Raw genomic sequence first — 18,520 nt, forward strand, 5'->3', positions numbered from 1 at the left:
TAGCGAAACTTGCAGTATATTTTAATAACAGTAGGCAGTTAGTTCTCTACTCACTCACAAATTATGATCATACACATATGCAAAATAAGTACTTGGGAAAACAAATTCCATTTATGAGAAACTGGATAGAAAGTTTTGAGTTTACTGCTCATCGTTTCAAATAGTCTGGTTATTGCACTCCACAATTTAATAAAGGGAAAAATTTCGCCACATTTTACAAATTAATTATGTAGTCTTGTGAAGTTCTGAATCTCATTTCAATCACTTTCAACTAGTATGTATGTCATGCAGATCTTCCTAGAACACTCCAAACAAATCAGAAGACTACACTGTTGACAGAAATCTTGTTTTCCTCTTCAGATGAGGAGGGCATAAGGTATGGTGCACATTTTTTGTTTTACGAATTGTTCTTTTGCTACGGCTCATCTTGTATGAGAAGTATTCTTCTGACGGTAGCAAGTGTTCTATAGAAGGTCTATGCTTCACATGAGGCTCGGCCCGATCTCTTGCTAGAGTCTTCATGAAGATCAATCTTGTTTTTACTTCTGCCTTTGGACAAGCTTGATGCACCACACAAGAATTCACACTACAAGCAACATCCACTAATGTGAAGAAAATGGCCAAAGGCCATCTTCTCGTACACAAGCTTGATGAATAAGATGCACACCTTTGGTTGAGACAGTCCACGCCATATTTTGTCGTGTTATAAAACATGATGATCTCTGGTTTTCCTGATACAGGTTCATTGTTTACTGCATGGTCCATAAAAGAGATCAGTATTGCAGCTTCTGACTTCTTGGGGACAGAGGAAACCAGTGTCATTTTCTTCTGTAAAATCATAAACAGTTGTCTTCACACCTCGTTCTTTTATCAGGTAGAAACTGCTGTGGCATCACCGTTTTATTTCTTTTCAGCGTGCCAATGTATGCGAGACCTTTCTTTGAAAATTCATTGACTAGGTCTACTGATGAGTACCAGTTGTCATATGTAATATTTCTCTATGTATTTTCAATGTGCTCTAAGCCTAGATATTTTCAGATTTGTTCATTGGATGATTTCATCTAGAATATCTTGGGTAAAGAACAGTTTCCATACCTCCAAAACAGCAGTGTTTTCTTGAGACTTTCACTGTCTGTTGCAGTTCAGGAAGTTGCAAGATGTTGTGTTGCCTTGTTCTTATGTTAGCTGGCGGCTGCTGCTTTCTCCAGCGAAAACATTTGTTCTTACAAAAGAAGTAACCTTTTCCACCACCATCAGCTGTCACATCTTCATAACTTTGTTTCCTGCTCTGAATTAGTGTCTTGTCATTATGTCCATGATCAAAGTTTTCGTCCGAGGATTCACCGAGATGTTGAACATCCACATCCATCTTATGCAAACATGTTCCATACAAGGTCCAGCTTTCCCCGCAATGGAGAACCGATAGCATTCAACGGGATGATGCCGCCGCGCGCACAAAAGGTTATGTCTGAGAGACCTCTCAAGGCCCATAAAAAAGAAACTAGCAACAATGCAAGTTTTCTGGCACATGTAGCTTGTCAACCAATAGGAAAGTACACAGAAAGATTTCATTTCACAGGGATGTATGAAATATTACGAGAGAAAAAAATCATAGTGGTCTCAAGAGACACTCCATACTAATTAAGGGTTAACAATAATATATTGTTCTATGTAAACGGCTGTTTTACTGTAATATGGAACTTAGCTGTAACAAGTTTTACAAAGAAGTAACAATACTATGGAAAGGATAGTTGCTGCTCACCATATAGTGGAGGGGCTGAGTCGCAGATAGGAACAACAAAAAGACTTTCTGAAAGTGAGCTTTCTGCCAACAAGGCCTTTGTCCAAAAGTTCACTTTCTGACAGTCTTGTTGTCATGTCTACCTGCAAGTAAGCATCTTCGCCATATGGTAAGTAGCAACTGTCCTTTTCAAAATATTGTTATGTTCTATCCCTGATTTTCCATTGTTTAAAATGAAACAATTTCATTTTTATTTCGAATAAAGGTGTGCATGCGATGTGCGGGCCCGTGTGAAAGGGGGGGAGAACACTTAAAGTCTATAAATATCCTGAGCTATTACACACATCAGCCGCACTATTACTAATGAGCAAGCGAGTTGTCTCCTGCCTCATTTTTGTTAATAGTTTAACAACATACCTGATATCTTCTTCAAATGGTCAGAAGACTCTGTACCTAAATATCGTGGCAGACATTTCTGGCATCTGTTAGTTCTCACAAAATTTCATAAATCGAGAATAATGTGTGTAAACTCCACGTAATTCTTATAAATCTATACTACACAATGCACATTTTTTGTTTAAGAGGTAACACACCACACAACTGTGCCACGTGATACCAGCAAATAAAATTACACAAATAAAATCAGACAGTCAGGTCATGTGTACATCAGGTGCCCTTGCTTGTATGAATTAAATGTGTGTGTTTCTCATTTTCTGACAAAGGCTGTGGCCAAAAGCTTATGTTTAAGTGTCTCTTAATTATGTTCGCCTCAAACAAAGTGTCATCTTTACAGTAAGTAGCAATATATATTTTCCTATACGGTTGATACTATACTCCAACCTGTAGTTTCCACTGTTTAAATTAAGTACTCAGGTTATTTATGCAACCGATAGTGGTACACTTATCAGAACCCATACTCTTTAACAATGTGGTTTTCCTTGTATACGATACCATCCAATTCCATCTTCTCTAACATCTGCTGTCAGTGTGCCAAATTTAATAATTACACATTTTTGAAAAATAGAAATTACAAGGATGCCCTCTGTGAAACATCTGTTAATTGACATAAAAATGTTATACTCAATTTTCTCTGTTGATTCTTTCACATTTGAATTAACAGTTAAATCTCATCTCAAAAACTGGATTATCCAACAAGTTACAGGATAGTAATATTCACTGACACAAGACAAAATCTTTGACTGTGTTAGTGTTCTCTTTTATCTCCAGAAAATTATACACTATCTTTTTATTCCAAAGTAGCATTAAATTTATTGGAGATCATAAACTGGGCATTCCCTCCAACTGAGTTATATATAATAAAAATAACACTCAAGGCAAAATATATTATATACAAACCAATGTAAGTATCTGGCCGCAGTAATACATGCTCTAACTGAGACTTCTTTTGGTATATTTTCTCCACAGTTAGGTTCTTTACATTCTTTTTCGGGGCAGGTGGTGCATCACCACCAGCCATGTCAGCAGAGCCATTCTGCATTTCATTTGCTGCAGCATTCATCTTTGAAAAACAGTCCTGAAAAATAAGTGATGACAGTTTCACACAAGACCCCATATGCTCTACAGTAATGGTAATTGTTTTCACTTCCTTGATTCTATCATATTAATCCATAGGAGCTATTGGTATGGTTTCCATTATAACTGTTAAGAGAGTCTGGTGAGAGTCATTAATTCTGTTCATATAATGCACTAGTTTCCTTTAGCATTTTATCAAGTGTGAGAAATATAAAATAAATTAAAAGAGTACTTCATTATAACACTGTTAGCTAAAAACAGCAGATATTATGCAGAATTATGAATGCTCTTAACATCTTAGTTCAATACTCCAATATGTTAAAAAGCAGTTTTTCTTCTAAGGAAAGTTGGTAATTATCCACTTAAGATGCAACAACATAGATATTTTTACGTTCTAGGAATAAATGTGACATTTCACTATACCAAAGAGCAGAGAAACTGGCAGCTGGAGGTACCTTCTCTGCATGTTTCCCCTACTAGTGGCCTCACAGCACAATTAGTCATCACATCAGAGGCCTACAGCCAGTGCAAGTCAACACTAAGCAACTAGACAAAGTGTGCATAATGTATTAAACAGTGCTCACTTGAAAATATGACACCTGAAACCTGCAGACAATACACTGCAGTAACAATTTTATAGACAGAAGTGGACAGGGAGATATTTTAAACAATTTATTATGGCTGTGAGCCATATGCCAGGAAAATGTTTACAAAACATTATAGTGAAACAGCAGCCCCTCCATACTAATGTATTCTTATGTGATTTTAGAATCTATATTGGAGTCAAATACAATTATTAGTGCTCATCTGTTAAATTATGAAACTACTTCAGTTTTGATTACGCGAATCTTTAAAAATTCTTTAATTTTGCAAGTTACTTTTAACCTAAGGACAGAACACAAAACACAGGTCCTCTGCTTCTCTAAAGTAACAACGGCAAACATTGGCAGAGGCAGTGTATGCATGGTGGCTGTTCTGCCTCCAGTTGATTAATTTTTCAGAAAAGGGGGGAGGGATGGAGGGAGGGGGGCACATATGACAGGAAAGTAGATAGAAGGAACAGCAAATAGTGTTTACAGCTTTGCTGAAGGAAATGAACTAGAAACGCAAAATGTAGCATGTTTATGGTTGACCAGTTATCCTATTCTGAAGATCCAATATCCAAGGAGTAATTTGAAACAATGACAATGTTTTTAATGACATTTTCTCAGATGCCTTTGTATAAAAAGTAGTTTTCTGGTAGATTTTCAGTGTAGTGTACTTACTTAATCCTGTCTTCCACAACATCACCAATGGCTTCCTCAAGTAAATTTTGTACGTCTTTCATTCTGAATGTGTAATTTCTGGATGCAACCTTTTGTTTCACTAGGACCCGTACTTTTCTATCAGTTAAATTGGCAGTAATAAAGGGCAGATGCACCACTTTATGGCCCATTTCTGCTGTAAAACTGTCCTGCTAAAATGTATTGTAAAGGTGCTTGACTTCCTCCAACATCTCTGCATTCTGTATAGTGCTCGAAACAAACTGTTGCTCTCTTCTGCAATTTCTTCCGTCTTTGAATCTAAATTACGAATTTTCTTCTTTTTTCTTGAATGATAACTGGCATTATCTATAATTTTCACAAAACCCTTTTCTAGTGCAAGAAGTACATATAAGCTTTACACACTGATAAAGCCATATTCTGATGATCCTGCAAGACTGACAGTAAGTCTCATTTCCTTTACCACTTGGTACTTACCTACCTGTGCCCTTTGAATCCTGCCCTGTAGGATTTCTGGCAATTTTTTTTTTAGGGCGCACAACTACAGTGGTCTTTAGCGCCCAGACTAAATTATAAATGCACTGCGAGGCACAATGTTAAAACAGCAACTAAAAAGGAGAACACTACAAAAGGCACATTAACAGGCAAGGGATTAAAAGAAAACAGCATAATCAAATATCCTTAGACAGGTTTGGCAAGTGGATAAAACGAAGAACGCGAGCAGCTGCTCCTGGCTCATTAGCTAAAATTTCATCCAGAGTACATGGCAGGCCAAGATCAATGCGCAGTGTGTTAAACTTCGGGCAGGACGTTAAAATGTGGCGTACCATCAGCAACTGCCCACATAACGACCTCCTCCCACCGAGAAGGGCGTGAAGAGGTCGTCCAAGCCGTGGGGAGAGGTTTCAAGGTCCGAAACTTGTTTTCAGTAAGTGTAAACCAATCGGCACGCCACAGCGATAAAATGCGCTGACAAATGACACCGCGCAAAATCAGATGAAGGCACACAACAAGAAGCTTCGTTCATACCGACATGGCCTGGAACCCTCATAAAGGTAACCGGAGAACCGTTGTCCGCCAGCTGCTGAAGAGAGCATTGAATCCGGTGCACGAAAGGGAAAACCGGATACGGATCATTGAGGCTCTGGATGGCGCTCAGGGAATCAGAGCAGATGACATAAGCAGAATGTTGGTGGCGGCGGATGCAAAGAACAGCCTGATAGAGAGCAAATAGCTCAGCTGTGAACACCGAACAATGGCCATGGAGCTGGTATTTGAAAATGTGTGCCCCGACAATAAAAGAACACCCGACACCGTCATTGTTCTTAGAGCCATCTGTATAAATGAACAAGATTGGCAAGATGTTTATAGTGCTGATACAGTAGACGATAAATATAATGCTTTCCTCAAGACTTTTCTCGTGCTCTTTGAAAGTTGCTTTCCGTTAGAACGTTTAAAACAGGGTACTAGCACAAACAGGCAGCCTGGGTGGCTGACTAAAGGGATAAGAATATCTTGTAGAACAAAGTGGCAATTATATCAAAACGTTAGAAACAGTCAAAATCTAAATGCAGCAGCCCATTACAAACAGTATTGTAAGGTGCTTAAAAAAGTTATTAGGAAGGCAAAAAGTATGTGGTATGCAGATAGAATAGCTAAGTCTCAGGATAAAATTAAAACCATATGGTCAGTCGTAAAGGAAGTGGCTGGTCTGCAGAGACAGGTCGAGGATATAGAATCAGTGCGTAGTGGGGATGTCCGTGTTGCTGATAAGTCGCATATATGTACAGTACTTAATAATCACTTTCTGAATATAGCAGGTGAACTAAATAGAAACCTAGTCCCAACAGGGAATCATATAGCGCTCTTAGAAAAAAGTGTTCCGAGACTGTTACCTGAAATGCTCCTCCATGATACTGACAAGAGGGAGATTGAGTTAATAATTAAATCACTAAAGACCAAGAACTCTCATGGATATGACGGGGTATCTAGCAGAATACTGAAGTATTGTTCCACGTATATTAGCTCAGTACTTAGCCATATCTGTAACTTTTCCTTTAGCAGTGGTCGGTTTCCTGACCGATTAAAGTACTCGGTAGTGAAGCCACTTTATAAAAAGGGAGACAGGGATAATGTTGACAATTATAGACCTATTTCTATGCCATCGGTGTTTGCTAAAGTTATCGAGAGGCTTGTATATACAAGGTTACTGCAGCATTTAAATTCACATAATTTGCTGTCAAATGTACAGTTTGGTTTTAGAAATGGCTTAACAACTGAAAATGCTATATTCTCTTTTCTCTGTAAGGTTTTGGACGGATTAAATAAAAGGTTGAGAACGTTAGGTGTTTTCTTTGATTTAACGAAGGCTTTTGACTGTGTTGACCACAAAATATTACTGCAGAAGTTGGAACATTATGGAGTAAGGGGAGTAGCTTACAATTGGTTCGCCTCCTACTTTAAGAACAGAAAGCAGAAGGTAATCCTCCGCAATATTGAGAGTGGTAATGATGTTCAGTCCCAATGGGGCACTGTTAAATGGGGCGTTCCCCAAGGGTCGGTGCTGGGGCCACTGCTGTTCCTTATTTATGTAAATGATATGCCTTCTAGTATTACAGGTGATTCAAAAATATTTCTGTTTGCTGATGACACCACCTTGGTAGTGAAGGATCTTGTGTGTAATATTGAAACATTATCAAATAATGTAGTTCATGAAGTAAGTTCGTGGCTTGTGGAAAATAATTGGATGCTAAATCACAGTAAGACTCAGTTTTTACAGTTTCTAACCCACAATTCAACAAGAACTGACATTTTAATCAGACAGAATGGGCATGTTATAAGCGAGACGGAACAGTTCAAGTTCCTAGGCGTATGGATAGATAGTAAGCTGTTGTGGAAAGCCCATGTTCAGGATCTTGTTCAGAAGCTAAATGCCGCTTTATTTACCATTAGAACAGTATCTGAAATAAGTGACATTTCAACACGAAAAGTAGTATACTTCGCATATTTTCATACGCTTATGTCATATGGTATTATTTTTTGGGGTAATTCTTCTGATTCAAAAAGGGTATTTTTGGCTCAAAAACGGGCTGTTCGAGCTATGTATGGTGTAAGTTCGAAAACCTCTTGTCGACCCCTATTCAATAGTCTGGGAATTTTGACATTGCCCTCACAGTATGTATTTTCTTTAATGTCGTTTGTTGTTAGCAATATTAGCTTATTCCCAAGAGTTAGCAGCTTTCACTCAGTTAATACTAGGCAGAAATCAAATCTGCATGTGGAATGCACTTCCTTGACTCTTGTGCAGAAAGGAGTGCAGTATTCTGCTGCATCCATTTTCAATAAGCTACCACAAGAACTCAAAAATCTTAGCAGTAGCCCAAACACTTTTAAGTCTAAACTGAAGAGTTTCCTCATGGCTCACTCCTTCTATTCTGTCGAGGAGCTCCTGGAAGAGATAAAAAATTAAGCAAATTCCAGTGTTACATTCTTGATTTTCTTTATTTAAACTAACGACTTGTTTCATTTTATGTGTTTCTACAATCGTGTTATAATTTCATGTATTGACTCGTTCCATGACCATGGAGACTTCTCCTAAATGTGGTCCCACGGAACAATAAGTAAATAAATAAATAAATAAATAAAACTTCAAAGTTCGACAAACCGCAAGCGGTATACCAAAGCTGGGGTAACCTCCATTGGGAGCGGGCTGAGGTCAAGGTGAACGCGAACCTGAGCCTGGAGCCAAGGTGGCGTTTGGCTCTCGCCCACTCTAAAGGGTGCAGGAAGTGGAAAATCAAGTTGCTGAAGGAGGCGACGAAAGTGAACTCCAGGGGGTAGCAGGGCAGATACAACAACCCGTATTGACAGTCAAGAGAGTCGTCAAAAAAGGAACGATAAGACGGGTGGTCGGGCATTGATAATAGCAGACAGGCATACTGACAAAGCAGTATATCGCGCCAGTAGGTTAGTGGCAATTCACCAGCTTCAACATGAAGACTCTCGATGGGGCTAGTATAGAACTCTCCAATCGCAAGACGTAACCCCTGATGTTGTATAGAGTTGAGGCGGCGTATGATGAACAGCCGTGCAGAGGACTATACAAAGCTCCCATAATCCAGCTTTGAGCGGACGATCAACCGATACAGGCGAAGTAGGACGGTGCGATCCGCTCCCCACGACGTACCGCTGAGAACACGGAGGACATTTAGGGAACGGGTACAACGGGCAGCCAAATATGACATGTGGAGACCAGCTAAGTTTCCTGTCAAATGTAAGACCTAAAAATTTTGTTGTCTCCACGAATGGGAGAGCAACGGGACAGAGATGTAAGCACGGTGGGAGAAACTCTTTGTAGTGCCAGAAGTTAATACAGACCGTCTTCTCGGCAGAAAAACTGAAGCCATTGGCGACACTCCAGGAGTAAAGACGGTCAAGACAACGCTGAAGACAGCACTTCAGGAAACGTACGCTGTGTGCTGCAGTAGATGGAAAGGGAGCCTGATACATCAGATGTGAGGCAATCCATTACTGGATTGATAGCTATGGCGAAAAGAGCGACGCTCAAAACTGAGCCCTGTGGCACCCATTCTCCTGGCGAAAGGCGTCAGACAGGACAGAACCCACACGTACCCTGAACTTTCGATCCATTAAAAATGCATGAATAAAAAGAGGGAGGCAACCGCGAAGCCCCATGTATGCATGGTGCGGAGAATGCCCGCCCTAGAACAGGTGTCGTAAGCCTTCTCCAAATCAAAGAACACAGACACTGTCTGGCACTTTCGCAAGACGGTATTCATAATGAAGGTAACCAGTTGGTCAACAGCAGAGCGGCACCTATGAAATCCACATTGTACATTGGTAAGTAGGCGTCGAGATTCGAGCAGCCAAACCAAACTAGAGTTAACCATTCGTTCCATCACCTTACAGAAACAACTGGTAAGGGAAATGGGTGGATAACTGGAAGGCTTATCCTTCCCCGGCTTAGGAATCGGGACAATAGATTCGCTCCAGCATGTGGGAACATGACCCTCAATCCAGGTGCGATTATAAGTACGAAGAAGAAAACTTTTACGCGCAGGCGGAAGGTTCTTCAGCATCTGAATATGAATAGAATCAGGCCCCGGAGCAGAGGACTGTGACTGGGCAAGTGCACTTTCGAGTTCCCGCATGGTGAATGAGACATTATAACTTTCATGACTCGACGAGCGGAAGTTAGGTGGCCTTGCCTCCTCTGCCTGTTTTCAGGAGAGGCAGGCAGGGTGGTAATGAGCAGAGCTCAAAACCTCTGCGAAAAATCGGTCGAAGGCATTGGAGACATCCTCAAGGGCCACAAGGACGTCATTCGCGACCGTCAAGCCAGAAACTGCTGAGTGGACCTTAGTGCCAGATAGCCGGCACAGGCTACCCCTGACAACAGAAGAAGGAGTAAAACTGTTTAAGGAGCTTCTGAAAGCAGCCCAGCTGGCTTTCTTGCTTTCTTTAATAACACGACGACACTGCGCACACAATCGTTTATAATTAATACAATTCGCCCTCGTAGGGTGGCACGTCGACAAGCATGTATAGCGTCTCTAAATGCTGTGGTCCACCAGGGGACCGGTACGCAACGTGGAGAAGAAGTAATATGAGCGATGGAATATGCAGCAGCAGTGAGAATGACTTCCGTGAGGTGTGCGACCTGACTATCACAGCTTGCGAAGTTTTGATCCTGAAATGTCGCCAAGGAAGAGAAGAGCCCCCAGTCTGCTTTGGAGATGTTCTAACTAGTTGAGCATGGAGATGGGGTATGATGCAGGAGATGGATAACACAAGGGAAGTGGTCGCTCGAATACGTATCAGAAAGAGCGTACCACTCAAACCGACATGCAAGTGGGGTAGTACATATAGAGAGGTCTAAATGGGAATAGGTGTGAGTTGTGTCCGAAAGAAAAGTAGAGGCACCAGTATTGAGGCAGACAAGATTGAGGTGGTTGAAAAGGTCTGCTAACATGGAGCATCTCGGGCAAGATGCTGGAGAGCCCCAGACGGGATGGTGAGCATTGAAGTCTCCAGTCAACAAAAATGGAGCAGGTAGCTGAGCAATAATTTGCATCATGTCTGCCCTAGTATTGGTAGACAACAACGGAGTGTAAAAGAGTACAAATGGAAAATGTAGAAGAATATGGACTCGGGAAAGGAATGAAAGAGGAAGCTGCCTGGGAGAATTTTGCACAGCGCATAATTTAATCATCGCCAACACTTGGCTTAAGAATCATATAGAAGGTTGTACATAACGGAGAGACCTGGTGACGCTGAAAGGTTTCAGATTGATAATACAATGATAAGACAGAGAGTTAGGAATCGGATTTTAAATTTTAAGGCATTTCCAGAGGCAGGCATGGACCCTGACCACAATTTATTGGTTGTGCACTATAGATTAAACGTTAAGGAATTAGAAAAGATGGGACTAGTTATGCTGAAAGGAGAAAGGAATACAGTAGAAGAAGAGATGAAATAGTGAAGGCAGCAGAAGACCAAATACGTAAAAAGACAAGGCCTAGTAGAGTCGCAGATTGCCACAACGAAAAGAATGTCATAGCATAAGCTTTCAGCCAACAAGGAATAAGGCCTTTGTCCATAACACACACACACACACACACACACACACACACTGCAGCCTCTGGCAGCTGAAGCCACACTGTGTGTGTGTTTTATATTACGAGTGTCTTTTTGTTGTGCCTATTTGTGATTCAGCATCTCCACTATATGATGAGTAACAACGTTCCTTTTCATAATATTGTTACATTTCATCCTGGATTTTCCGGTGTTTGATCAATGCCTAATAGAAATGCTTAAACGACACAAGAGATATTGTATTTAACTGATGAAAGGAGAAAACATAAAAATGGAGCAAATGCAACAGGTGAAAGAGAATACAAACAATTAAAAACTCTGTGACAGGAAGTGTTAAAAACCAGTGTATGAGGATCTATAGAAGCAGATGAACTTGATGGGAATATTACTAAAAGGAAAGGGGATGTAGATGATGAGTTGGGAGACACGATACAGTGAGAAGACTTTGACAGAGGTCTGAAAGATCAAGTCAAACCACTGATATCCTTGAGCCCGCCATGACAAAACTCTCTCACCTGGTGTGTAAGATGTACCAGACAGCCGAAATACCCTCTTACTTCAAAAATAATGTAAGATTGTAATAATTTCAATTCCAAAGATAGCAGTTGTTGACTGATGTGAAAATTACTGAACTACCAGTTTAATAAGTTATGGTTGCAAAATACTAACCTGAATTTTTTTTTACAGAAGAATGGAAAAACTGATACAAGCTGATGTTGGGAAAGATCATTTTGGATTCTTGAGAACAGTAGGAACACTTGAGGCAACACTGACCCTACAAGTTCTATTAGAAGGTAGGTTACAGAAACGCAAGCCCATAGTTATAGCATTTGTAGATTTAGGGAAAGCTTTTGACAATGTTGACTGGAATTCTGTCTTTTAAATTTTGAAGGTGCCAGGGGTAAAATACAGGGAGTGAAAGGCTATTTACAATTTCTACAGAAACCAGACAGCAAATACAAGAGTTGAGGAGCATGAAAGGAAAGCAATGGTTGAGAAGGGAGTGGGACAGGTTTGTAGCCTATCCCCGATGTTATTCAGTCTATAGATTGAATAAGCAGCAAAGGAAACCAAAGAAAAATCTGGAGTACGAATTAAAGTTCAGGAAAAAAATAAAAGCTTTAAAGTTTGCCGATGGTATTGTAATTATACCAGAGACAGCAAAGGACTTGGAAGAGCAGTTGAACAGAATCGACACTGTCTTGAAAGGAGGATGTAAGATGATCATCATCAAAAGTAAAACAAGGACAATGGAACAAAGTCAAATTAAATCATGTGATGCTAAGGGAATTAGATTAGGGAACAAAAAGTAGTAGATCAGTTTTGCTATTTGGGCACCAAAATAACTTGTGATGGCCTAAGCAGATGGGATATAAAATGGAAACTGGTAATGGGAAGAAAAGCATTTCTGAAGAAGATTTTGTTGATTTAAGTGTTAGGAAGTCTTTTCTGAAGGTATTTGCTGAAGTGTAGCCATGTATGGAAGTGAAACATGATTGATAAACAGGTTAGACAAGAAGAGAATAGAAGCTTTTGAAATGTGGTGCTAAAGAATAATGTTAAAGATTAGAAGGGTTGATCATGTAACTAATGAGGAGGTACTGAATGGAAATGGGGAGAAATTTGTGGCACAACTTGACCAAAAGAAGGTATTGTTGGACAGGACACATTCTGAGACATCAAGGGATCACCAATTTAGTACTGGAGGGAAGTGCGAAGGGGTAAAAATTGTAGATGGAGACTAAGAGATGAAAACAGCCAGCAGATTCAGAGGGATGTAGATTGCAGTAGGCCTAGTTATTCGGAGATTAAGAGTCTAGCACAGGATACAGTAGCAAGGAGAGCTGAATCAAACAAGTCTACAGACTGAAGACCACAATGTGGATCAGGAGGGTCCCACACATCCATCCTATAGGACAGATAGAAAAGACTATTGCTAGGTTCCCAACCAGCGTATTATCACCAACATATCCGATCCATCTGAAACATTGACTGGGTCCCAGAACACATTCCCAGAGCAAACTTTATTCAATACTGAAGAAAAATTCAGGCTGAGTCTATAGTAACACAAGCTCAGTCTTGCAAACCTGATAAACCGACCAGTAGGCATAGGAACATCGCACTCAAACACTTTGCCTCGGAAGCTGATTAGAAACCATGTAACAGGCTTGGAAATCTGACAAGACAAGGCAATCCAATTCAGGCTTGGGAACCAGTACAAAGGGACCATTGCGTCTGTTCTTGCATGTCTAACGGGTGTGGCCCCAAGGCGATGGTATTAGCGAAGCTACTATTTCCCAATAAAATTTTTCTTTTATGTGGCCTTAAAAAACAAACAAATTCTCATGCATCTATTTACATTAAATAGTGTATACCACGATAATGTTCCAGAAAGAAATTTTCACTCTGCAGCGGACTATGCGCGGATATGAAACTTCCTGGCAGATTAAAACTTTGTGCCGGACCGAAACTCGAACTCTGGACTTTTGTCTTTCGCGAGCAAATGCTCTGCCGACTCACGACCCGCACTCATAGCTACAATTCTGCCAGCATCTCGTTTCTTACTTTCCAAACTTCACAGATGCTTGGTAGAGCACTTGCCCACGAAAGACTTAAGTCCCAGATTTGAGTCTCGGCCCAGCTCACAGTTTTAATCTGCCAGGAAATTACAACAACAACTACTACTCCAAAGCATATCGAGAGTTTTAGCTGCCTGTAGCAGGTCTGCAAGCAGAATAAAATTATATTCTACAAGTAACAAATCTTATTGTTCTTTGGCATGCTAATGAAAAGAGAGACATTGTTCCAGTCATTCATGCCAAAAATTGAGAACACTGGCTCCGACAGAAACCGAGCAACATTATCTTACATGTAGGAAAATGAAATATATTTAACATGCCCAACCTCAAAGATTATTACACTGAATACAGGACACGCACAGAGAAGACTTCGCAGTTTAATTTTCTTCATATCTCAATATTCTCTCTTTACTAATTGTAATGGTATTAGGACACATTGCTGTATTACAAGATGTCACTTCATGAATGATACAATGTTCAGCAATTTAACTGAATCATGGTGATACCAGTTAAAATTAGATGGATAGGTTAACTAACGATTACTGAATTGAACTGGGAAGAAAATAAATTTCCGACAATTTGACTAAAAGAACACATCAGATGACAAGGCACATCTTGATGCATGAGCAAACTGTCAATTCAGTAACAGAGGGAAGTGTGGATAGTAAACATTCTGGAGAAAGGGCAAGACATGACTGCAGTAAGCAGGTATGTATAGGATGGACCAGCACGGAGACATATATGAAACCTGTATTTGAAGTGAAGGCCAGAACAAAGTAAAATTTGGAGCTACAGTTACATATTGGATCTCACCTGGAATCTTGATTGTGTTGACAGACATAACCCAAGGTCTATGTTATGTTGTAAGGTGACTATTTGGTTTAGAGTTGGCGAAGTCAACAAATGTGAAAGCAGAAAAATCTGGTTGTTGTAATAAGTAGACTGGTCGCGACGCCTAACATTAACATCTGTGCCACAGTGAAAATTCAAGGAGATAAATTATGTAAATTTTACCAAATCTGGAATGTTACAATAGTTTTCAGTGCAAGTGTTCTACACTTACATCTGAAATGACATACTTTACTTCTAAACTTCGTTAACAATGTTGTCTCCCTCCAGCACACTTGAGTAATAGTTTTATTATTGCTAACTGATTAGCATGTCAAGGAGTCATCGACCTGTATTGGTACTACTGGCACACACACTTTCAGGGGCATGTTTTCATCCATTTCAACAACATAAAAACAGATAATTCAAAGTAACTGCAAATTATCGATAAATAGGTGCGATATTTTTCCGCACGAAATTACTTTTACAATTGAAGAGATCTGTTTATTCAGCAATCAAATTCACAATAACATTGGTTAATTGCAAACTACAAGGCACCATCTCACAGTGTAGTAGTAATGTAATGATCTTACACAACCAAAAATGTAAAAATCAGGCAATACCAGATGTAATTTTTTTTACCCAATTTCGTTTGAATAATTATTACGCAACATATTTACATTTAACAGAGGTGAAAATAAGTACCCAACGACGATGAACAGAGCTCCTAGCATGAGACTGTAAAACGAAGCAGTTGCTTACACACAAGCCGGATTTGAAATCCGCTAATTTTGTTTGCACACAAAGGTACGCCTATAGCAAAGAGTTCCAAAACAACTAATTTTCGAATGGTATTAGATCATAGGTACTACGAAATATTTATGTATTTTCATTCTGTTCGTTTTTTCACGAAGTCGCTCATTCCTTAGATTCGATCGTAGTAACGATTTATGATATTATTTAAATCAAAAACCTTTACGGGTATTTCGTGAGCCAAGAAACAGCAAAAAAATGGCTCAAACACGATTTATAACAAACGTCAAAATTTGACATTATTCCACCTGTTATTTAAGAATCAAAGTAAAAATGAGTAGAACTCAAGACATCATCAAAATAACAAGGTTGTAATCTGAAAACGAATTAACACCTAAAATTAAATACAATGAGGGGACCTTATCACACAGACTCAGTCTCTATTCCTTCTAGCTTAAGGAAAATAATAACAAATAGAAAATAATCCGTAACGGCAAAAACGCTACTGAAGAAACGGCTACTCGCCGCAACACAAAAATGGACTATTTCATTACAGACATCATAAATTGCAACTAAAAAATTTCATAATCTTCATCTTACCACCAGTGGGCCTGACATGATCACAATTTTGATAAAAACGTACAAATCCAATTATTTTTCTCCAAGAAACATAAGCACAAACCCTAGTCCGACTGACTATCGGAAATCGTACGTCGTTATGTACAACAAAATTCCATTTCGATTTGAAAACAGCCAATCAACATCGTGCTACAAAAGCAAGCATCCTCATTGGCTACTGCAGAACGCCAGAAGCTTTATATCAAAGGACAGTTCATGATCCACACACAGACACCGTCAGTTTTCTTCTTGTTAACAACTTTACTATTTTTGCGTATGAAATATTATTCACACGTACCTGACAGCGTAACTGCTTATTATGACCAGTAATCACCCTTACATTCAAGAACTTCAACAAACCCACAGCGTCTGTCAAACGGTTTTTCTCAATGAATATACATCTGAAAACAGGATAAAATAGTTAATAAAATATGATCCAGCAATTATCAGCGAGTAGAAAATTACCCTAAATTCATCATTAGCTGCATTATTATATCTTTCACACAAGATACGTAGAATTACCTACTACAAAGTCCGCTATGCCACCATTTTCGGTGAATGAAAACACCAAAGATAAACCACAACATAAACGAATAATCGATTGGGTAGTGTTCGACAGACAACAAACTAAAAATACAGCGATCGTTGGATCAAGCACTCGATCTGTCAGAGAAACACTATTATATCACGAAATAAATATACTGATTCGTCACTATCAGTATATGTATACAATTTTTGTTCGGCGAGTAATGAATTTCCACGCCCAAACTGGACTGTACCAACTGGGGTACCACAGGGATGTGGCTAAGGCCTCTCTCATTATTAATTTATATAAATGACATCAAAATTTCAGTCAGTGGTACTTATATAACCCTGTCTTCTGGTTACACAAATGTTGACGTGACTGGTATAAACCAAATACAGCCAACATCAGCACCTAGAGTTTTGGAATATTTACAAAAATGGTTTGAAATGAACAACTTGACTTCAAATAATTCAAAATCGAATTACAGTAATACATAATCGGAAAATGACCTACAGTTTTGGAATATTTACAACAACCGTTTAAAGTGAAAAAGTTAACTTAACTAGCAGCAGGAAAAGGCAGTTTGATTTGCAGAACCAGTATTTATATGCTTGCTGTGGAGGATGGCCACACAAACAAAATTGTTAAGTTAACTTAGAATACTTCAAATTCTGATGACAGCCACCAGACGGAAACAAAGTTAGAAATTACTTAGACCTCAAATTACAAAATAAAGAAGTTAAAAGTGTATCTGTCACAAAATCTTTTGGAGTCCATATAGATGAAAATTTAGATTCAACAGAACAGATCCACTGTCTCATTACCAAGTCAAGTTCTGCTGCATTTGCACTACATGTAATTAGTAATGTGTCTAGTAAACAGTGTAGCAGAACTGCCTACTTTGATTATATTTACACTGCAATCACCTATGGCCTCACTTTCTACTGTCATAGTACGACAAATTTAAAAACCATCTTTATATGACAAAAACGAGCTGTTAGAATAAACACCAACAGTTCAAGGCTAAGAAACTCCAAACAGCTATTTCAACAGCTAAATATTCTACTTCTACCATGCCTCTACATACAAAAAAGTATAATTACTATGAAAAGGTACAATGAAAATTTCAAAACCAATGAAATCTCCAATCACATACACAAAAATGTGCAATGACATCCATTTAAAAATACTAAACAAGGATATTGCACAGAAAGAAAAAAATGTTCAAGGTACAAAATTGAATAACAAACTCCCAGCACATGTAAAAGAAATTTAAATAATTGTCTACATATAAGGGAACAATATTCAAGTTTTTAAGGACCAATTGCTATTACAGTGTAAACCAATACCTTCAACAACCTAGCAGCAAATAATTATACTCATATACTGTGCTGATACTACACTGAAGTGCCAAACAAACTCGTATATCCACTCGTGATCAAATACAGAGATATGTAAACAGGCAGAATACGGCGCTGCGGTCGGAAACTTCTATATAAGACGAACAAGTGTCTGGTGCAGTTGTCAGATCGGTTACTGCCGTTACAATGGCAGGTTATCAAGATTTAAGTGTGTTTGAACGTGGTGTTATAGATGAAGTACGAGCGATGCGACACAGCATCTCCGAGCAAACAATGAAGTGGGGATTTTCCCGTACAGCCATTACAGGAGAGTAACGTGAATATCAGAAATCCAGTAAAAGATCAAATCTCTGACATCGGTGCAGCTGGAAGACGATCCTGCAAGAACGGGGCCAATGACGACTGAACAGAATCGTTCAACATGACAGAAGTGCAAGCCTTCTGTAAATTGCTGCAGATTTTAGTGCTGCGTCATCAACAAGTGTCAGCGTGTGAACCATTCAACGAAACTTCATTGATATGGGCATTTGGAGCCGAAGGCGCCCATTTGTGTACCCTTGATGAAACCACGACACAAAGCTTTACGCCTCGCCTGGGACCGTGAACGCCGATAGTGGACTGTTGATGACTGGAATCATGCTGCCTGGTCGGACGGGGCTCGTTTTTAATTGTATCGAGTGGACGGACGTGTACGAGTATGGAGA

The 18,520-nt window shown here is 39.4% G+C and overlaps 1 protein-coding gene across 1 annotated transcript in view; it reads right to left on the reverse strand.

Annotated features, from left to right (window-relative positions):
* LOC124789783 (DNA topoisomerase 2-alpha-like) overlaps positions 1-16,491 on the reverse strand; it is a 195,246-nt gene extending 178,755 nt beyond the window's left edge. Inside the window, 3 exon segments of the mRNA XM_047257251.1 lie at positions 3,098-3,275; positions 16,228-16,330; positions 16,452-16,491. Coding sequence (XP_047113207.1) covers positions 3,098-3,260 — 163 coding nt within the window. The 5' untranslated portion in view covers positions 3,261-3,275; positions 16,228-16,330; positions 16,452-16,491.
* Between the last annotated feature and the right edge of the window lie 2,029 nt (positions 16,492-18,520).

This window comes from Schistocerca piceifrons, chromosome 3, assembly GCF_021461385.2.
Source record: "Schistocerca piceifrons isolate TAMUIC-IGC-003096 chromosome 3, iqSchPice1.1, whole genome shotgun sequence".
NCBI classification, from domain to species: Eukaryota; Metazoa; Arthropoda; class Insecta; order Orthoptera; family Acrididae; genus Schistocerca; species Schistocerca piceifrons.